The 19,423-nt window shown below is 48.4% G+C and overlaps 4 protein-coding genes across 8 annotated transcripts; 2 read left to right on the top strand and 2 right to left on the bottom strand.

Annotated features, from left to right (window-relative positions):
- Nucleotides 1-924: 924 nt before the first annotated feature.
- psen1 (presenilin 1) lies at nt 925-6,335 on the bottom strand. 3 transcript variants are annotated; one of them, XM_049740837.2, is made up of 11 exons: nt 6,173-6,335; nt 5,234-5,331; nt 4,650-4,927; nt 4,289-4,430; nt 4,137-4,204; nt 3,841-4,061; nt 3,672-3,770; nt 3,161-3,256; nt 2,910-3,086; nt 2,266-2,384; nt 925-2,118 (listed from the first exon to the last, which is right to left on the bottom strand). In XM_049740837.2, the coding sequence occupies exons 2-11, from the start codon at nt 5,267-5,269 to the stop codon at nt 1,963-1,965; spliced, it is 1,392 nt and encodes a 463-aa protein (XP_049596794.1). In that variant the 5' UTR covers nt 5,270-5,331; nt 6,173-6,335; the 3' UTR covers nt 925-1,962. The 3 variants fall into 3 exon arrangements, with proteins under 3 accessions (XP_049596794.1, XP_049596795.1, XP_049596793.1); XM_049740838.2 differs by having other exon boundaries at nt 6,169-6,271; XM_049740836.2 differs by having other exon boundaries at nt 6,130-6,253.
- Nucleotides 6,336-6,586: 251 nt separating this feature from the next.
- Nucleotides 6,587-7,735, top strand: LOC125981127 (enhancer of rudimentary homolog). Its single transcript, XM_049740992.1, has 4 exons — nt 6,587-6,735; nt 7,116-7,203; nt 7,272-7,392; nt 7,470-7,735. Exons 1-4 carry the CDS (start codon nt 6,733-6,735, stop codon nt 7,570-7,572), a joined length of 315 nt encoding a protein of 104 aa, XP_049596949.1. The 5' UTR covers nt 6,587-6,732; the 3' UTR covers nt 7,573-7,735.
- A 512-nt stretch (nt 7,736-8,247) lies between these two features.
- On the top strand, nt 8,248-13,977 carry si:ch211-168d23.3 (BRD4-interacting chromatin-remodeling complex-associated protein). Of its 3 annotated transcripts, XM_049740687.1 has the most exons (15): nt 8,248-8,469; nt 8,864-9,074; nt 9,232-9,277; nt 9,534-9,576; nt 9,655-9,720; nt 9,836-10,054; nt 10,171-11,373; nt 11,621-11,800; nt 11,871-12,276; nt 12,366-12,472; nt 12,555-12,613; nt 12,695-12,843; nt 12,919-13,013; nt 13,079-13,181; nt 13,249-13,977. In XM_049740687.1, coding segments are annotated over exons 2-15 (3,261 nt in total). In that variant the 5' UTR covers nt 8,248-8,469; nt 8,864-9,073; the 3' UTR covers nt 13,833-13,977. The 3 variants fall into 3 exon arrangements, with proteins under 3 accessions (XP_049596644.1, XP_049596643.1, XP_049596642.1); XM_049740686.2 differs by lacking the exons at nt 8,248-8,469; nt 8,864-9,074 and having other exon boundaries at nt 9,082-9,277; nt 13,082-13,181; XM_049740685.2 differs by lacking the exons at nt 8,248-8,469; nt 8,864-9,074 and having other exon boundaries at nt 9,082-9,277.
- A 1,374-nt stretch (nt 13,978-15,351) lies between these two features.
- On the bottom strand, nt 15,352-19,378 carry exd2 (exonuclease 3'-5' domain containing 2). Its single transcript, XM_049740772.2, has 10 exons — nt 19,232-19,378; nt 18,803-18,867; nt 18,311-18,678; nt 17,969-18,219; nt 17,760-17,886; nt 17,354-17,691; nt 17,149-17,255; nt 16,922-17,057; nt 16,486-16,854; nt 15,352-16,428 (listed from the first exon to the last, which is right to left on the bottom strand). The coding sequence occupies exons 3-10, from the start codon at nt 18,659-18,661 to the stop codon at nt 16,212-16,214; spliced, it is 1,896 nt and encodes a 631-aa protein (XP_049596729.1). The 5' UTR covers nt 18,662-18,678; nt 18,803-18,867; nt 19,232-19,378; the 3' UTR covers nt 15,352-16,211.
- Nucleotides 19,379-19,423: the final 45 nt, after the last annotated feature.

The following is a 19,423-nucleotide window of genomic DNA, read 5'->3' as shown; positions in this document are numbered from 1 at the left end:
TTTTCCAGTAAATGTGTACATAATCAATTTTTGGTGGGCGTGTCTGCTGTAAAAGACAAAGACAAAACCAAACATTTTGGAATTTCATTTTATTCCCTTGGGCTTCCTAAACGATTCTAGACATTTCCTTCAGTCCAATCCACTCGACTTATGCAGCCGTGCGGGACCACGTATTTTTAGCTCCGTTCCCCAAAATAGCCGACCACCAATTTCCCTCGCCAGACGGCTACAAAAAAATCCTTTCACAAAACCCGACCGGCGTAGCTTGTGCCATCTCCTTTCGGGTTTCCTCGCTTTCTCTTTCAGAGTTGTCGACTGAGCTTTTGGGCCTGGCGCTCCTTGGCATTGAAGGCGTACTTGGTCTCCTGGAGCTGTTCAATGACCTCGCGGGCCTGGCGCATGTCTGCGGCCAACTGCCCGTACTTTTCCACCAGCTCTTGGTTCTCCCGCCGGAGTTCCACCACCAGCTGGCTCAGCTCGTCATTCTGCCGGCCGCAATGCGTCTTCAGTTGCTCCATCTCGGACAGAGTCTCCTCCATGCGGCGAACCAGGCTCTCCAATTTGTCCTGTGACATGGTTGTCGTCAAAGTCCCGCTCTGTCTTTCGCTCTTTCGTGTCTGAGACTACAGGTGATTATTCTCACCTAATCCTTCTCGTTCTTCATACTAACTAATCCCATTAGTTGGTCTATCCTGGGTGATGCCAAGGCCGGGGGACGTCACTTGAAATTAGTACCCTGATGAAATGCTACATAAAAGGACTTGACGATCAAAAAATAAAAAACAGAATAATTCAAAATGTCTGCTGTAATAGACACAAAAAGCTTTCCAAAATTCAGATGCCTTCAAAAAGTCCCCAAAACTAATTTTTTTGAAATGGATGTAAATCAAATCCAAAATTGGAAGGTGAAAACATCAACCCGCATCCATTTCTTTGCTTGTTTATTTAAAAAAAAACAAATGAACACATTTGAACTTGCAAAAGACACAACGCATGTTAAGAAGACACAAAATCAAGCAGACCATTCTTCACACAAAAAATGTGTGGAAGAAAAGAGATGACGTGGTGTCGTACTCAGTGCTAGTTATTATTATTCATATTCAAGCCGTTTGAAAACTTTTGCATCTTTCCGTCCGGATGTGTGACGGACGCAGTGCGAACGGGCGTTCTGAGCAAGCCGACATGGAGACGAAAAAATATTCCGTCTCGATGCCACCCCGTCAAGCTTTTCAAGCTCCTAAAAAAATGGTCGTATTGGATCCAAGAGAAAATGCAGAATTAGTTTTCGCCTTTGATTTTTTACATAGAGAAGACATCCGCTAGGCCCCATTCTATGTCGGTTTGGACAATCAAAGAAGCGATTAGACGTTTACGTACAGAAATTCCCATGTCGACTTTACCCCCTCGGTGTCGTTACGACCTCTGTGAAGATGGAATATTCCCGTGGCAAGGTAAAAATCCGTGCCAGATAGCGTCAAACTTAACATGTTGGGTCTGACATTGCAGAAGACCCCAACGTGCCGTTTGGGCTCTGATCCTACCCCCGGATTCTTGTCCATTTCGTTCCCCTCATTGTACAGTGAGATGTGGGAAAGTGTAAAAATGTCTTTTACAGACAGTGTGAAAGGGGCCGAAGATCCCGGCGTCGCTGGCCAGGAGTGAGTAGGAGAGCTTCAGCGACTTCCTGGTGTCCCTGAGCAAGGCACCCGCTGCCCCGGCAGTACAAGAACCGGGAAGGCTCAGTCTCGGCATAAATTAAAAAGGTGGAAAAACATTCTCGCTAAGAGTCAGAGTTTTGCGTTGCTTAGCCTGAGGCAGGAATTGGAAAAAAAATAAGAAGCAAGGAACGCCCTGCCCTCTCTTCCTCTCAGCTGGAGAAAAAAAAAAAAAAAAAAAAGTCATCCCGTCCAATCACAGGGACGGAGTGATGGAGTTTTTCCCATCAGGAATAAGGTGTTCCTGCTATATGTAGAATTGGTGCAGCGCCAGCTCATCCATGAAGGGGCGCACCAGGTTGTCGGTGGCAAAGTAGAAGACCAGCCCGAAGAAGATGGAGATAGGCAGTGCCGGGAGCGCCTTTTTGAAGATGGCCAGCAGCAGCAGCGTCAGACACAAGCCCTGCGGGAGGGAGAAACCACAGGCCACACGAGGGAGGATGGGGGTGTGGTGGTGGTGATGGTGGAGGGGTTACGTCAAGCTGGCAATCGAGCGGCTTATTTACGACGGCGCCGCCGGGGGTGGAGCGCGACTTTTGCGGCGACTCACAATGAGGATGGCCACGAAGCAGGCCAACGTGGTGTTCCAGTCGCCGCTGGCGGCGGCCGAGGCTTTTCCCACCAGCATGCTGTAGAAGATGAAGTCTCCCAGGCCCAGCTTGACACCCCCTGGGGACACAGCGGGGGCGTATGTGACCACCGCCTGTGGATCCCTGCCCGCCCCTCCTTCGCACCGCCTGGGCTCATTAGTGCCTCCGTGACGAAGTGCACCTCTCGTCCCTGTTGCCTCTTGTCTCGAGGACGGCTGGATTGCATTCAAGTCGAGACCGCAATGAAGTCGATTGCGGTTTTCAAGTGGTGCAATTTAGTGAGGACTTTATAGGGACTCAAGATACGGGGCGTACAGCTCAATTTGCATCGGGTGTGAACACGCCTGTTCTCAGGGCCGCATTTTCCTTGTGAACACCTTGACATAATGTCCAATCCGATCCAGATTTTGTAGCAGTGTAAATACAATATGGACCTTTCTCATTTAATATGTTTAGATGCTAATATCTGTGTCACATGATGTCAGAACTATTAAAGTTTTTGTGTGTTTGCGTACATCACATTGTTCAAAGAGTAAAAAAAAAGATCAGCGTGCATTTTTCTGCCTTAAACTATTTTGCTTCAATTAAAAGGTCAAACACTCACGCTCCTCGTCGTCATCCTCGACGGGTGGCCGGTCCGAGGGCATCTGCTGGATCTCCCGCCGAGAGTCATCCGTGGACTGCAAGTGTCCCAGCTGGTGCTCTTGTTGGCTCATCCAGGACGTCGTGAAGCCTCCGTTGTCCCCTGTCGGACTGGATGACGACACCGGGGACGCCGCCGCTGCAACGCGGGCGTCTGTTAGCGTGTCAGGCTAAAACGCCGACGCGTGCGATTGGATCGGAGGCATCGCTCACCTTCTTGAGGCTCGGGCTGAGGCGACGTGGTGTCGGCGGGGATCCTCTTAGGCACCGTGTCTGTGTCAGCCATGTTAACCAGCCATACCATGGTCGCTGCAAGAGGACGAAAAGTTCACATTCTTCTTGCTTTTCTATATGTGGTTAGCCATGCTGGCTGCCAGCAAGAATGTCTTGTGTGTTCAATCCTGTGTTAATGTGGCTTCCTCCCACATGCCAAAAGCACGCATGAAATGTACCCGAGGCTGCTACACAGAAACACATGTCCGTATGTGTTTTAGCAACATCCCCAAAAGATCGTTAATGTTTACAAGAACACGGCTGAGGTTACGGGAAGGCTCTAAATCAAGCGTGGTGAACTTGAAGCTCACATATAGCCCAGCGAGACCAATTGCATAACATAGGCCAGGAGGCACGTTGCACTTTAGCTTGAAGTGAGAAATGATCCCAAACTTTGCCACTTTTACCACGTAATTTAGTAATTGTGATTTCAAAATCAATCAATCCATACATGAGTAGATGAGAGCAGGGAAAATGGGCTCGTTCCTTTCCTGAGCCGTCTCCACCAAGATCCTCAGAGGGCCTTTGGGACACAGCACCGCCAACAGATCTGAAAACAGACAGGAATATGAGACAGGGGAGGGAGGGGGGAGGTGAAAATGTCACAGCAGGCGTCTCACCGTAGACGGAGATGACAGCGAGTATGAGCCAGGCGGTCCATTCGGGCAGGTACTTGATGAAGACCAACGCCATCAGAGCACTGATCATGATGAGGTAGGCCTGCTGGAGCCGCAGCGGGCCCTTCCAGTGGATGCACATCATGCCCACCACGCCAAAGTTCCACACGATGACTACCAACGTGATGTAGTCCATGGCCACGTTGTAGGTCTTGAACACCTCCCTGGCAGCGCATGGAGGGATGAGATGGAAGGGGGAAAAAAAGGAGGGGGGGTAGGGGATGGGGGGCGGAGCTTACTTGAGGTAGATGTAGGAGAAGAAGAAAAGCAGGAGCAAGGAGGAGATGAAGAGCCAGCCTTGAATCACCTGAACAACAAAAAAAAACTATTCTGATGAATCTGTGCGTGAAAGGAAACAACAAGCGAGACGGGCGCGGCGGCCGTGACGCACCCGGTAGCAGCGGTACTTGTAGAGCAGCACAAGCACCAGCGTCATGACGATGATGACGGTGATCATGATGGTGGCGTTGAGGATGGAGTTCAGTGCTCGCTCGCCCACCGTGTCCGTATCCTCCGGGAACGGCGTGTAGATCCTGACGGGTACCAAAAAGTCAAACTCATACAGTCAGCAACATGAGTTGAAGATGTTGGGCTAAACAATTTTTCAAATATATTATTTATAACAATGTATTGTTGAAGGATTTTTTTTCTTTGAATTCCCTCCACCTGCACTAAAAAGGTGAAGTGCTGGAATAGGACTGTAAATGAAACAATGGCGCCTTCTAGTGGCCACCAGTGTTTTGCCCACTCACAGCCTCTGTCCGTCATTCTGCGTGTAGAAGCTGACCGACTTGATGGTGGCCACCACGACGACCATACACAGCGTCACGGGGACGAAGAGCATGATGACGTGCTTGGCGCCGTATTTGAGCGTTAACTCTTCGTCATCCTCCTCGTCGGCTTCCGCCACGCGAGGGGGCCTGGCGGCGGGGGGAAGGCCGTTCTGCTCCGGACCTCTGGATCCTCCGCCATCTCTGGTGGAGCCGTCTCCTTGGTGTTGCTCGGTGCTACCGTTGGCCTCCTGTTGGTCCTGGAAAAATAAGATTCAAGAGGTGGTACAAGTACAAGGCAGACATGTCTGAACTTGATACTGCCGACAAATAAACACATCAAGCGAACGTTGCTCTGCGAGTGTTTGTGTTCGAGACAATCAATTGGATTAGCCCGGAATGGTGGTTAGAAAGTGGACTTTGGCTGTCCATGCCCGGCCAAACCTTTGTGTTACGAGACACGCGTGCACAGCCACACAAAGACGCAGACGCACACACATTGCGACACACCCTTCAGTCACACGTCGCTAGTTTGTATGAAGCAATTCTTTTGGTACGCAACTCACCACATTGTTTTCTACGTCTTGCGTCTCGTTGGCCATGTTGGGGCGTGCCCGCGTTGGTCCTCACATGCACGGCGAATGATGATGAAGTCGGCGTTGCCCTAATAGGAGGAGGATTGTGTCAACGATAATCGTGAGAGTTTCACTAATCATTAACACTGAATATGGACGGACAAGTATGAGGAAGTAATTAGAGGAACTAACTAGAGGAAAAGACCTCAACTTAAGAGAATAATGTCCAAATTTTCTGCAGAAAAGTCTGTTTAATATGTATAAAAAGAATTGTGAAAATGTCATAATTCTATTTATTGCAAAATACTCAAATATTCACAAAAAACACGTTCAAAATAATAAACAAGTTTATTTTAAATACATTTTTACGAGGTATAAAAAAACTTTTATGTAATGATAATTGTAAATTTCGGACAATATAGTATAATTTTCAGGAGGAACTTTTACACTTCTAACATTTTATTCTGTTGTTATACTGTTGCTACTTGTCTTTTTGAAAGCAAAACGTTAATAATGCAAAAACAATGAGGAAAACCAAAACAATATCTATTTGATTTTTTTTTCTGTAAGCAATGAGGGAAAATTCGATTGTATTTAAAGCCCATTTAAAAAGACAAAGCCATGACTAATTGTACTTTATCAGTATAGCACCAATACTAAAAAATCCATAAATGCAGTGTTGCTTCTGACCTACTCATCACCATGGGAACGAAATTTTTGACACAAACATCTGTTTATGTTATCATTTAGCCGAGGAGCTAATGATAGCTAGTTAGCAACAATGACATAGCGGCACAAGAACCAGCGGTCACACGGAAACATTTACATATATGCCGTCTCAGTGACAATGTAGTGGCTCAAGAAAGCTTCAAATAATTCAAATTTACCGTTAACAAACGGCGAAGAACGAAAAGGGCGTTGAATACCTACTGGATGTGGGCAGTGAACCGGGGTACTTTCCTTTCTTTGTTCTTCCTGTTCGCTCAGCCAACATCCGGGATGCGCTGTTGAAATCTGCCTCGTTCGCATTTAGCTTCCGTTTTTTGTTCCGTACTGATTTTTAATCCAACAAACCAAACGAGCGAATAATAATCCAAACAATGTAATTTACTTCACAAATCTGCGACTAAAAACTAAAATACACACTCAAGAATGTTTTGCTTTTGTATTTGTATGTTGTTTCTTTAGCAGAAACGTATGCTTCTGGTTCAGAGGTCAACACGTTGGTGCCCACTGATGGCATTAGGGAAAACATCCACACAAATATTTTATTATTCATTCATTAATTAATATATGAAATATAAAGATAATTCACATGGAATTCAATTTAATTTAAATTGACAAAAAATTCGATTTAAATAGTGTCGCCTTTTTTTCTACACTGTACTTCCGGTTTGAAGGTCAACTCGTCCAAGCAACAGCAGCTAAAACGCGACACGGTAAAATCGACAGAACCTTTTTAAAACCCGACCTCAAACCACATTTCAAGCATGGTAAGTGGGATGTTCACGATGAGAGTTTTCATTTCAAGTTGCAACCGCGATCGTGTTACCCGGTGCTTTGTTTTCATTTTGCATTTTGAATGAGTGAAATCGATGCCGCCTGCTAGCTAGTGGCTAAAAGTTAGCATAAACATGAGCAAGTGAGGCGGAAACGGTGATGAATTAACAACAAACCACTTTATGTTTTGGAAAAATAACCAAGTAAAGAAATAATGTTCCTCACAGAAAGTCATCTTACCATTAAAGTTGACCATATTTGCCAAGTTGATTGATTGATTTCGTTTTGTACTTCAGATGCCAACTTACTTGGCCATTTCTGATTGTTTTGTGTACATTTGGCTGCTAAACATATTCTTAAACACTCTTTGTAGTCTCACACCATCCTGCTGGTGCAACCAACCAAGCGGCCCGAGGGGAGAACGTACGCCGACTACGAGTCTGTCAACGAGTGCATGGAAGGTAAAGTGACTCTCGTAGTTGTAGCGTGCAGAAACTAATCCCAATCACTTTTCTGTCTTGTACAAAAGGTGTGTGCAAGATGTACGAGGAGCACCTGAAGAGGATGAACCCCAACAGTCCATCCATCACGTACGACATCAGCCAGCTCTTTGACTTCATTGACGATCTGGCGGATCTCAGCTGTTTGGTGTAAGTGCCGTAATCTTTTTTGACCGTAGTTCTAAAACGAAACACCAAAAGAACACCTTCCCTGCTCTGTTGGTTAGGTACCGCGCTGACACACAGACATACCAGCCCAACAACAAGGACTGGATCAAGGAGAAGATCTACGTGCTACTGCGCCGTCAGGCCCAACAGGCCGCCAACTGACAAGAACCACGTCTTCCTCTTCTTTACCTATAGCCCAGTGTGCATTGTTTCCCATTGATGTTTTGTTTCCCGCTTGAAGGAAGGCATATTTTGTATTTTAAGGTCTGCGTTACAAATAAAGACTTCATTTACATTATGAAAATAAAAAGTCATACTTTCGCAATGGTTTGTTTTGTAATTGACATTGGGTTGAAGATTGGATGTCATTTGAACCTTGGATTAACCTGGTAACCCATTTCTCATTAGCTTTAACTCCTCATTATGGGTAATTTTTACCCCGGTTGGATTCACATTTTAACGTGCTGGTTAAATATCTCAGCACTGGGTTAACTTTTTATCTAATTTGGGTTACCTTTACGTGATGGGATGTAAGGAGGGGGGGGGGGGGGGGGTTATTCATGCATTCAGAAGAAATCAAAACAATACAAACAATATATATATAATCCATAGTTGTAATTTCTCTATTTCTTTTAATTTTAGGAAAAGTTGAAAAACTATTAGTAGCTGTAGTTGTCAACAAAAAATTGCATTTTTCAAGAAAAAATATTTCTCTATTAATTGAAGTTAATGTAAAAAATGGAAAGGGAGCTCACCGCCAGTATCATCCGACTAAAGATGCTCAGGAGACGGCCGCTGTTTGCCCTGCCTCCCGCTGATGGAGCTAACCCCCCCCCCACACACACACACACTCCCCCTTTCTCTCTCCCTGCACCTTTGTGTCGTGCGATCGACTCTTGCCGTCTGTTTCTCACACCCACCCACCCCTCACACACACGCGCACACACACACTCACCCTCCACGCCCCCCTCCTCCTGCGTTTAGCATCTGAAAGGAGCCCTGAGTGAGAATCGATGGCGCAGAGACCCGCTTGACAGGACAATAAAGCACAAAGAAGGGGTGAGTCTTCTCCTTTTTGCCCCTTTTTTCCCTCCCCATCTTCACTCGCTTCTTTACCATAAGACGACGAGCGAGCGTGCGCGCGTGTCTCGCTGCTCCGTGGGGGCCGCGACGCTTCCACGCGCCGCATCTTTTGTCAGCATCACTCCCTTTTCTCATATCCCAACATCCCCATCACCCCCTCCCTCCCCAAAGTGGAAGAAAAAAATATATTTGGTCAAATTGATCCTCAAACCCATCCTCATTATTATTTTAAGATGAGGGGTCGTTTGGAAAGGTGGGGGCGTGATGTCCTAATGCGGTTGTCGGTGAGGTAAACAACCCCCAGCGCCGCCCCCCCCCCCCCTTCCATTTTTTAAATTCAGGGGTACACTGAACTATGTTCTATTTCCAGAGCCTCCGCAGCAGCCATGCTTCAGCAGGCGCCGTCTCCCCGCAGCCGTCACATCCTCGTCGGCCCCCCATTCCTCCCCCTCTCCTCCCCCTCTCCATCATCGTCCAGCAGCCACCGATTCCTTCAGACGATCAAGCCCGGCCGGCGCTCCCCATGAGGCGGCCAATAGCACTCACACCGATCGCTCTGTATGGAGCCTCTTGCCAGTGAAGTAGGTGCAGTCGTTATATATTTTAAAAAGTGCAAAAAAAAAAAAAATCATAAAAATATTAATGGGCAATCTAATAATAAAACACATAATGAAATAAAAAAACAAATTTTTACAGACCTGTTTGTTTTTTCCAATATGCGACATCTCCCTCTTGCAGTGGACATGGAGGATGAAGACGGGACTTGTCTTCTTGATGTTTTGTGGTGAGTTTGGGTCCTAAAGTGGGTCAGAGAAAAGCAAAGGGAATATTTGATGAATAATGTAATTTTATGTGAGAAGATACAGTATTTGAAAAAGTGCTCATCTTACAGTTTAACAAAAAAATGCCAGAATCAAGTTTTTAAAAATTGTGGAACTGTCATTTTTACTTGTCCATATAGACATTAATTCCTCCAAAAATGTGACACTACCAATGAAAACTGAGCATTCTCATGAAATTGTGACTCTTTTGCATTTCAGTGACCCCCAAGCCTTGAACGACTTCCTTCATGGGACGGCTGAGGTGACTAAAAATCTCACCTGCTGCTCCTTGATTGCTTCTATTAATGCTCTAAAATATTTCCTCTTGTCCCACGGCCAGCTACACAGCGAAGACCTGCTCATTAGCGCCTCCTCTGGAGAGACGTCTCTTTTCGCAGATGCCCCGGTGAGTGCCGATTGGCAGGAATCACAATTTTGGCTTCTCACTAGCCAGTTCGGGGAAGTGAATACAATATTTTTAGCTAGTATTTATTGTGAGTACTTGTCCGTGTGGCCTCTAGAGTCCCGTCTCATTGCTGGGGGATGACGGAGGCTCCCCGAGTACGCCGCCGTCTGGCTGCGTGGATCTCTCATTCCTGGAGGAGGCCCTCCTCTCGTCACCCGAGGGCGCAGACGACCTCGGGCAGGTGGAGGAGCCGCAGGGCGAGCCCCCGGTTGAGCCCCTGGTTGAGCCCCCGGTTGAGGCACCAGTTGAGCCTGGATGCCAGTCGAAAGAGGAGGTGAGGAATCACAACATTTATCATTCTGGAAGGTACAAGCAAATGGAATATGAAATATCAAGCTGAACAAGCTGAAAGAGTCAAAGGATGATTGTTAATCAGGTTTGGTTTTCCAGGTGGCGGCGAAAGAAGAAGAGGAAGTGGCCTGCTGCGACATCCTGCAACAGAGTCTGAAGGAGGCCGATATCACGGAGCAAACCGTCGCCCAAACGGGGGACTCGCTTTACCCGCCCGTGCTAACTCCCCCCGCGGTGCCGTTTGTAGCAAAGCCCGGCGTGATGGCCTTGCCCAGAGACACTCAGGCGGCCGTGGAGCCGCCGCAACCCTCCCTGCTGGCCGTTGGGCCGGGGTGCCCCTCTCTAAAACCCGCCCCCCCTCCTCAGCTGATGGGGCTTCTACCTGGGAACGTTTTCCCCGCCCCCTCACCGGAGACTTCCTTGGTTCAGGGTTCCGGTATGATCCTCCATAAAGCCGTGAACTCCCGGCCTCTTGTCGCCCCGGCCCCGGGGATCGTCCTGCAGCGGGCACGCCATCCCATCCAACCCAAGCTGCCCATCAGCATCCAACCAAGACTGGTCCAGATCAGCCCGAAGCCGCTAGGGCAAACACCCGCGCCGGGTCTTACGCTCGTTTCCGGGACGGCCTCGCCAAATATTCTCCTTTCCCAGAAGCCTTCCACACCAGCCCCCGAGCCGCTTCCCAAACCTGTCAGCCTGCAGCTGCTCAACCAAGGCGGATCCTTCATGCTCCAGCCTCAGGGACTCTTTCAAGGCAAAAACCAGTTCCTTCTCCCGGGTCAGCCCCAGGTTACCATCACCCAGCCCACTGCAGGACCTCTTCTGACCGCCGCCCCACCAGGCCCGCAAGTGTCTCCCTTCAACGGGCAGCTCGTCGATGGGTCGCAGATCCTAACCATGCCCCAAAGACAGCTCAACTTCAGCCCCGTGTTCACCACCACGCGGCAGATCGCCCTCGGCCAGGCCGCCATATTCTCCCCTACTGTCTTCCAAATGCCGGCGCAGCTCGCCGGGAGCTACGTGAACGGCGGGCAGGGGCAGAGGGCCGCCCTGGTGCACGGACCGGGCCTGGGAAACCACATCACCTTGATCAACGGCTCTGGGATGCTCCCCTCGGACCTGGCTGCCATCTCCATTGTCAACACGCCCTCGATGGTGCAGGGCCTGCCTTTCGCGGCTCAGCCCGCGCAGGCGGCCGTGACAGACGCCCATCTGGGCCTCCAGACGGCTTCGGTGGTTCTTTTACCCGAGAGAGGTATCCCAGAGGAGAGGAATGGCTCGGAGGAAAGTTTCCATCAACAGGTGACTTACACAATCATGCTACTGTAGCACTTGGAATCTTTTAAAATTACCTTAAGACTGAAATTTACATTTTGGAGTATTGGTGGAATAGAGTAAGTAGGAAGTTTATGTATGTGCAAATATTTTTAAAAAAAATGTAGAATGGAATCATAATTTTGCAAAATTTATATATTTGTAATTTTATAAGGAAAACGTCATGAACATAAATTAAATCATAATATTAAGTTTTAATTTTCCACCCATGCAGCGCTTAGGTCAGGTGATCCAGCAGCAAGTGTCGGTGCAGCCCGTTGCCCCCTCGCCACCCGTGCCGACCGTCCTGCCACCCCCACCGGAATCGCCTACAATTCCCGACGTAGCCCAAGTGGTGGAGGATGTGGCCCAGTCCCTGAGTCGGAACCAAGTCTTAATGCAACAACTAAAACAGGTCAGAACTTGAGACACACTTTCAATAAGTCAGAACAGAACAATCAGTCATCTGTTTGTTTGTACCCCAGCAAGCGCTCGACTCTCCTGAAACCTCTGACCTGTTGGTCGGAGTTGCGCCGGCGGTCCCGATGGACTCTCTGACCCCGCCGGTGGACAACGAGCAGCAGAGCCAGCCAGAGACCACCATGTTGGACCCGTGCGCAGATGTCTCGCCGCTTCCCTCCGACTCAGAGGGCACGCTGGGCTCACCCCCTTCGCTCCAGGACTCGGCCACATTTTCTGACCCGACCCCCCTTCCTGGACTAGAGGGCTCGGAGGCTTTGTTCATCCACGATGGAGGTCTGCTTTCCTCGCCATGCCAGGTCCTGCCCTCTGAGCCTTCTTTGGCACCCGGCCTCCCAGTGCCTCAACAGCAGCCGGAGCCCTCAGCTGGAGAGAGGGTGGACACTCCAGTCCAACAGCACACACAAAACAGTGAGTTTCTCCTGCTACTCGGAAGGAATTGTTGGTTAGGAAGACAGACAGCCATTTTGTACACAAATGAAAAAAATCTCTCACGCCAGCACCGACAGCTGCCTTGGTCGTCGAGAGCGACGTACCGACTCCCGATATCCGGTCGCCATCTCCCAGCACCCGGGAACATCACCTTCCTCCGGAGGATGCTCAGCAGGTGGGAAAATAAAAACTAGTGTGACATTTTAAAACTACTGCCATAATCATGATTTTTTTTTGTTGCCATTGGCGCGACACAGCTGGCAGGCGTCGAGCTGCAGTCGGAGGAAAGTTTAACACCAGCAACCCGACAACACAGGTGGGATAGTTTCGTCAGACCACCGACAAGACCTACCTGTGGTATTGTGTTCACGACAAAACCGCCTCGACGCTTCCTCAGGTTCCAGCAACTGCTTTGCTCGGACCACCTGGCGGTCCAGCTCCCGTGTACCGGCCCTGCCTTCTGCTCCCTGACGGATGCTTTCCGCCGGCTGTTGCCGTACCACGTCTGCGCCGGACACCCGCCCTCTCAGGAGGATTTAGCTTTAGGTCGGCCGATAACTCAATGTTGTAGGAATCCCATACCAGGATCTGAACGTCACTGTGATGTGGTTTCTCCTGCAGTGGACCAGGAGTTCGACACGGTGTCGGGGTTCCTGCTGAAGCGGACTAAGGACATGGTGAACAAATACAGGCAGCTGCTGGTTAAGGAAACATGGGTAAACAAAAAATTTTTGAGTGTGTGCCCTGACAAAAAAATTAATGTGTGAACCGTTTCCTGCAGCAGGAGAGTCCGTCTGCTGAGATGGTCATGCTGGAGCGTCTCTTCCTGCAGGCGGAACGCTTTTCCCTGGGGGAGGACAGGCGGCGGGCACACAGAGACCCAGGTTAGCCATCAAAAAATATTATTGAAGTGTGGAGTCGCATAAGAAAAAATTCAAAATGTTGTTTCAGAGGCTTTCCTGATGTCCTTGACGTCTTCAGCATCTTCCTCACACTCCCCGGGGACCTCGCAGCCTCCACCGCCTTCCCAGGCCCCAACCTGGACCAGACTGTCAGAACGCCCGCCTGGCCTGAAGACGTACCGCTCCAGCTCACGTGGGGCTCTCAGGCTCACCATCAAGCAGGAATGCGGCTCTCGCAAGGTGGTGCACAGTTCCATTGGTGAGTCTGGGCTCAAGCGGGATCACGTGGGGCGCCTGTCCAATGGCGGAGTGGCACGGCATTCTCGCCGCGATGACAAGATTCCCAACGGAGCAGAATCCAAAAAGAGAAAGCTTCTTTCAGCACCAACCCCGCGGGTGAAATGCCTCAGGCTGGACGCCCCGCCGCCGCCCCTTAGCCCGCCTCTACGGGAAGACAGCGTGCTCAATGAACATTTGCAGAGCGCCATCGACAGCATTCTGGAGCTACAGCGCCTGCAGGGACCGCCGGCGGGCCCCCTCAACATGGCCTCTGACCAGCCTGTCACCAGCGCCTCAACTTGTGAGGCTCCACGAGGACATTGGAACTCCCAGCTGAGCCAACCAAAGGCTTGACTTTTGTCTGTTGCTAGGAACAGTTTAATCCGTGTAACATTCATTTTTCATTTTAAATTGGCAATTGTAAAATTGACTAAATTTATTTGATTTTAATCACACAAAAAAATCTAAATTTATTCTAGTTCAATTTGGGCTCAAATTAAATATTCTAGCTTAGTTTTGATATTTAAATTGTGTTTATGTGAGCCAGAAGTAATGATCTCATTCACAATATTTTTTTAATTGCCAATTGAAAATGAAGGTATGATACACGGATTGATTTAATTGCTTGTTTGGAAATGATGAGGAAATATGACAAAGAAAAAGCACTATGAATAGTTAGCTTAGGCGTTAGCTACATTTTAGTGTACCTTTGTGGTGATTAAAAAAAAAAAAAAATTCTATTTGGATAGGGGCTCTATGCTTTCCGTAGTAGTTTAGTTTATTTATTTTTAAAGAATTCTTTCCCAGCAGTGCCAAGCTTCCAGGGTATTTATTTTGATAACACGTACCAATGTTTCAAGTCAAAGTAACTCCAAAGAACTCGTTACACCCCCCCAAACACACCAGCAACCTTCGGGTCCTTTCGGGAAACCCGGACCACTACAAGACTCGCCGTAGCTCAAACTGTGAAAAGTTCCCGCTCTTCTGTCCCAGCGAGAGAGACGAGAACAATGTTGGATGTTTTTGTAAAGCAATAATGAAGGATGGAGAAGGCAGGAGGATCTCGCTTGTTGGTCTTCAGTTTTGTAGAGATGTGGACTTGCATGAAACAACTGGGAATTATTCTAGACTTGGACCAAACTTGGCACTTGAGCCGTTTAACTCCTGAGTTTCCAGAGCTTTGTCTCTGGATGAAACCATTCAGGACACTGAACCAAATCACTCCATGCTTCTGTTGACCACTTGGGAGCTTTTGTTGACGTGACAATCTTTTTTCATTCATCCATAAAATTTCTCCCCAAATCAGCGATTTACTGGCAAATCCATGACAGTGACTGAAGTTTTTCACAACCACATGAGACTTGGACTCAACCCCTTGAGGACTCCCCATGACTTCTAAGATGGTTGCTCCTTGAATGGTCGCAGTAAAAATATGCAGTACTTTACTTTAGCACGCAAAACCTTGGGCGGAAATGTCATCCAAGGTTTTAACTGGAGGTTTTCATAGGAATGCAGTTTAAAAAAAAAAAAAAAAGATGTCAGAGTGACTTTTCACTCCTTGCTAGCGCCACTTTTCTAAAAACAAAAATGGCGTCAGATAAACGGAAGCCCTTTCGGAAGGAGCCCGCCTCGTGTGCCATTGTTGCAGTCGTCCGTTTCCAAACGATCCGCCCAGTCCTCTTTGGGTACGAGTTCCAGGGACTGATCGTTCTCATGCCAAAATCGAGAGGCCTTAACCCAGCATAGCTTGGATTGTAAACAACGATACGTGTGATCGTCTCAAAACGATTGATACCATTTTTTTTTTTTTACTGCTTTTACAGACTATTTATGAAAACTGTGATTTTGTACAAAATAATTAAAACAAAGTGAATGTGGTTTTGTTGTTTTTGAATTTCATTACAAACTTTATTAACATCATTGACATTTACAAAGACTTTCTGTTCACTTCCGAGAGTCAGCTTCATCGCGCTAATCGAGCTAGCGGCGCGTTTGGTGAATATCGAGACTAGGAGGTCCACTAAAACATGGTCCTCGGAAGGCGTCCCGCACGCGCCAAGTAGCTGTTAGCGTTGCTCTTCCCACCGCTGTGTAAACTGCTCACCTTCAAATAAATTAAATGGAACCCCAAAAGAGCAGATGATATTTCTAAAGAGCGCAACATCAACTATTGATTAAAATTGAACAATAGTCAAGCAAATAAGTGGATGGGAGCGACAATAAATATTAAGCACTTCGCGTTAGTGTCGTCAACTCTCGCCTAGCCCCGTCCCACAAAAAATTCATCTTGGAAAAAAGTTAAAAAGGATCAAAAAAGCTGAAATTTTTACTATTGACTGAAAGGACAATAGTCAAGGGACGTGAGCAGGCAGCACAAAATTCGGATGTTGCTCCATTCATTGCGAAAGGCTGGTCAAAATTTCATCTTTCAATAAATTAAAGGGGATCCAAAAAGACAAAAATGTTCAAAGAGCACAACTTGGTCGACAGACAGATAATAGAAACAAAGTGGGAGAGAGAGCAACAAGAAAACATTAAGGATGACCCTCGTTAGCATTAGCCGCTAACCTGCAATGTGTTAAGATTAAAAGGCAGGCTGCTGTGTGTCTATTTTAAAATGTTGATTTCCCCAAAAAGTGCTTTCTTTTTCTCTCTTTTTTAAAAAAAGAAGAAAAAACAAAAAAGCCAAGTCCTACCACGGCATGGTGATTGCCAAGCAGCGGTCGCCGCCGTTCAGTCGACTTTGACGGGCAGGTCATCGCCGTACTTGCGGAGCAGCTTTTGGTGGTTGTGCTGCACGCACCAGAGCTTCGGAAGGTGTTCGGGGCGCATGGAGGACAGGAAGTGCTGCCTCCAGCGCCGCTCCAATTCCATCAGGCCGCGTGGGCCTCGCTGAGTGTAGGCGCGCACCACCTTCAGGCCGTGAGGCACGTGCGTCTCGTTTGAAATCCTTTGAGAGGAACACCTTTGAGTGCTTGAAGATCACAACCATCAATTCCCAACTCACCTAGTCTCCAAAGAGGCAGCCTGCCGAAGCTCGTCCTCCTTCAGCTCTCGCTCGTCGCTCACGTGCAGGAAGCTCCGGACGAGCGTCCGCAGTTCATCCTGGCGCCACTTGGGCAGCCCGCCGCCGGCGATGAGGAGGGCGCGGGCTGCTGAGCGCACGCGGCGCCGGTCCGGGTCTTCTAATTGCCGCACGCCTTCCTCGCATCCTTGCGGGGCGGCGAATTCGTCGGCCAGCTGCTGCTTGAGCGAGGCGTCGTGCACGTTGGAGGCGGCGTGGCAACTGGTGCACAGCAGCAGGATGTCGTGAGAGTTGTGATCCTTCATCTCGTTTGGGAAGTGCCGCCGGTACTCGTGAGGGACGATGTTCTTCCTGGAGGCAGGGAGGGGGGGGACTAACCTTAAAACCTTGTTCGAGGTCATTTTGGTAAAAATCTGACCTGATGTAAGAGTCTGCTCTCCCGCAGACCACGCAGAGGTTCGCCTTGGCCGTAAGGTAGTAGTCCTGATGGGAGTCAGGACGTCCTGACGGCTCAAACAGAAGCCTCACCACAAAGGGGTCCTCACTCTGGAGCTCTGCAACGCAAGTTCCGTATTTGCAATGTGACACCAAGGTGAAAAATAACTGGGTCACTGTTCCCTGTGTGGCAAAAAAGACAAATGCTACCTCCTATTCCTTTGTCCAGGTACCATTTGGCTTTCTTCTTGTCACACGTGCAAAGTGGCTGACCGTCGGGGGCGTGCAGGTAGCAGTTGTCGTACAGCGGGGACTTCCTGTGACACAACAGGAAGTGTTTAAGTTCATGCCAGAATAGTTATGGCAGCAAAGATCGATTGTGACACCAAAAATGGCGGCTCAGACTCCAGCTCACCTTGCAGAGTAGCCCACGCCCAGCGGCTTCCTTTTGTTGTTCTTTCTGGGGTCTGGGACTCGCTGATCTCCAGACATTGAGCTGTCGGGGCTTGAGGAGGTTCCCATCAGAGGCCTGCGCGCTCGCCGTGTTTTCTCTGGGCTGCCATCATCGCTATGCTCGTCCACCCCGCCAGCCCCCCGGCCCCTGAAGGGCACGTCCACCAACCCCTGACAGTAAGCAGCCAACGCGGCGTAGGAAAGCCGGTCGGCACAAGTGGGGTGAGCTTTGAGGTGGGGGCCGAGCAGGTGGAAGAAGAGGGCGACGGACACTTGAGCGTCCCTGGCTGCGTATGTTATCTAAAAAAAATATATATATTTATTATCATAAATCAATTGGTGGAGATAGAAATGGAGTGTGGAAGAACCTGCTCCGGCGTCAGCTTATTTGCCTCCCAGTCACTACAGCGGAGTTCTGGCGATTTGTCCAGCGAAACGTTCAACACGTCGGCTGCCAGCGACTTCAGGCCAAGTCCGTTACTCAGTGCAACTTGTCTAGGATTAAAAAAAAAAAAAAAGTAATTAATGTATGAGCAGGGGAAAAAAAGAATATAAACTACAACGGCAGGGAACTGACTTTTGTCGGAGGGCGAGGTGGCGCAGGTCCACCGCGCAGGTCAGCGAAAGCCCGTAGTCATGCGTTAGCCGCTTGCCGTCGTCGTGGCAACCGACGCCCGCCTTCAGGACGTGCGGGTCGCGCAGGACCTCCACCAGGTCTGGTGGGAGCTGCGCGTCACTGAACGCCTGAAGCCGTACCAGCATGCACCGCCCCGAATAGGAGGCCAGTTGGAGCAGGGAGACCACCTGGGCACGACCATTGGCTGACACCTGTGTAAAAAAAAAAAAAAAAAAGCGAAAAGTATGTGATGTACAGATTGTCCGCCATAGTCTCATTTAATCCTTCCTATAATTCATTTACCCATTCGCAGTCGAGTCCTAGTACGGGGACCGCCGCCAGGTCTTCCCGCATTAATGGCCAAAGATGGCACCATTCCTCCTCGGAGCTCACAGTCGCCGGCCTCACCGCCAGCAGCTGGTCGGAAGTCGGGATGGACACAGGAGGTGCCGCACAGGTCTTCTCGCACTCCACCACCTCAATCTCCTCATGTGTGGGCCGTCGGTCGGCTTCCGCGGCGACAGGAAGCGGCGTTTCCCTCTGAACGGAAGGCGGACGCTTCTTTTTGATGCTAAATGCTCGCCACACGAGAAGACCGCCAAAGGTGGCGCCGAGGAGTGTGATGATGGCGACGAGTGGCCTTTGGTGAGCCATCACCAGGTGAGTAAGAACTTGAAAACACAAAATTACTTGAGACATTTGTATTGGATGTTGAAAAAATAATTTGTGTTTGTTTTTGACAATGATCCAGAGTATATATAAATAAATACTTCTAAATGGAATTAATATACATACCTATCCTTTGTCAGTGGACTTTCAGCTGAATACACTTTGGGAACGTGAAGCCACACTGCATTTCTCTGCAAACAGAATGCATGATTAAAAAAAAAAAAAAAAAAAGATCAACAGATTGAAAAAAATAAAATAGTTTTGATTGACTAACAAAACAACAACAATGTGGTTGATGGTTGTGTGTAATATATGGTTGTGTGTAATAAATGTCAAATGTTCACCATTAAAATAATAATTTAATCACATTTTCCACAAGACAAACGCAACTTTATTCACATTTATTTAGCGTGGAATAGAATCTTTGTTTTCGTTTGGCAACCACTGTTAGTCACGAGCTAACCAGCACGCTCGTACCAATGCATTTTCCAACGCAGCGATTTAGTGTCACAACAAATTAACACAAAGCGTCAATTTAAAATAAAACTTTCTTACCTCGTTGTGTTCCGTTGAAGACTCCACCTGCTCCGGACACGCGTACATTTACCTTGTTTTCTTTTTTTTTTTTATGAACGAGTCTGTTAGCTTCCAGGTGCCATTTATATCGGCGACGGAGGTGCTGCACCGCTGCGCCAGGGTCTGATTAGCGCCACCAACAGGACAGGAGGAACCACCAAGGCTAGCCAT

The sequence above is a fragment of the Syngnathus scovelli genome, chromosome 14, assembly GCF_024217435.2.
Source record: "Syngnathus scovelli strain Florida chromosome 14, RoL_Ssco_1.2, whole genome shotgun sequence".
In the NCBI taxonomy this organism is placed as follows: Eukaryota; Metazoa; Chordata; class Actinopteri; order Syngnathiformes; family Syngnathidae; genus Syngnathus; species Syngnathus scovelli.
Note: the sequence above shows the minus strand (reverse complement) of the source record. Positions and strands in the feature narration are given on the sequence as shown.

Coding starts and splice junctions, on each gene's coding strand:
- si:ch211-168d23.3 (XM_049740685.2), top strand. CDS start 9,210: ATGCGACATCTCCCTCTTGCAGTGGACATGGAGGATGAAGACGGGACT. Junction 9,278..9,533: donor TGTCTTCTTGATGTTTTGTG/GTGAGTTTGGGT, acceptor TTTGCATTTCAG/TGACCCCCAAGCCTTGAACG. Junction 10,055..10,170: donor GATGCCAGTCGAAAGAGGAG/GTGAGGAATCAC, acceptor TTGGTTTTCCAG/GTGGCGGCGAAAGAAGAAGA.
- psen1 (XM_049740837.2), bottom strand. CDS start 5,269: ATGGCCAACGAGACGCAAGACGTAGAAAACAATGTG. Junction 4,431..4,649: donor CAGAATGACGGACAGAGGCT/GTGAGTGGGCAA, acceptor GGTACCCGTCAG/GATCTACACGCCGTTCCCGG. Junction 3,257..3,671: donor CCCTGCTCTCATCTACTCAT/GTATGGATTGAT, acceptor GTCCTCTTGCAG/CGACCATGGTATGGCTGGTT.
- exd2 (XM_049740772.2), bottom strand. CDS start 18,661: ATGGCTCACCAAAGGCCACTCGTCGCCATCATCACACTCCTCGGCGCC. Junction 17,887..17,968: donor CACCTCGCCCTCCGACAAAA/GTCAGTTCCCTG, acceptor TTTTAATCCTAG/ACAAGTTGCACTGAGTAACG. Junction 17,058..17,148: donor CCTGGACAAAGGAATAGGAG/GTAGCATTTGTC, acceptor CTTGCGTTGCAG/AGCTCCAGAGTGAGGACCCC.
- LOC125981127 (XM_049740992.1), top strand. Junction 7,204..7,271: donor TGTCAACGAGTGCATGGAAG/GTAAAGTGACTC, acceptor CTTGTACAAAAG/GTGTGTGCAAGATGTACGAG. Junction 7,393..7,469: donor GCGGATCTCAGCTGTTTGGT/GTAAGTGCCGTA, acceptor TCTGTTGGTTAG/GTACCGCGCTGACACACAGA.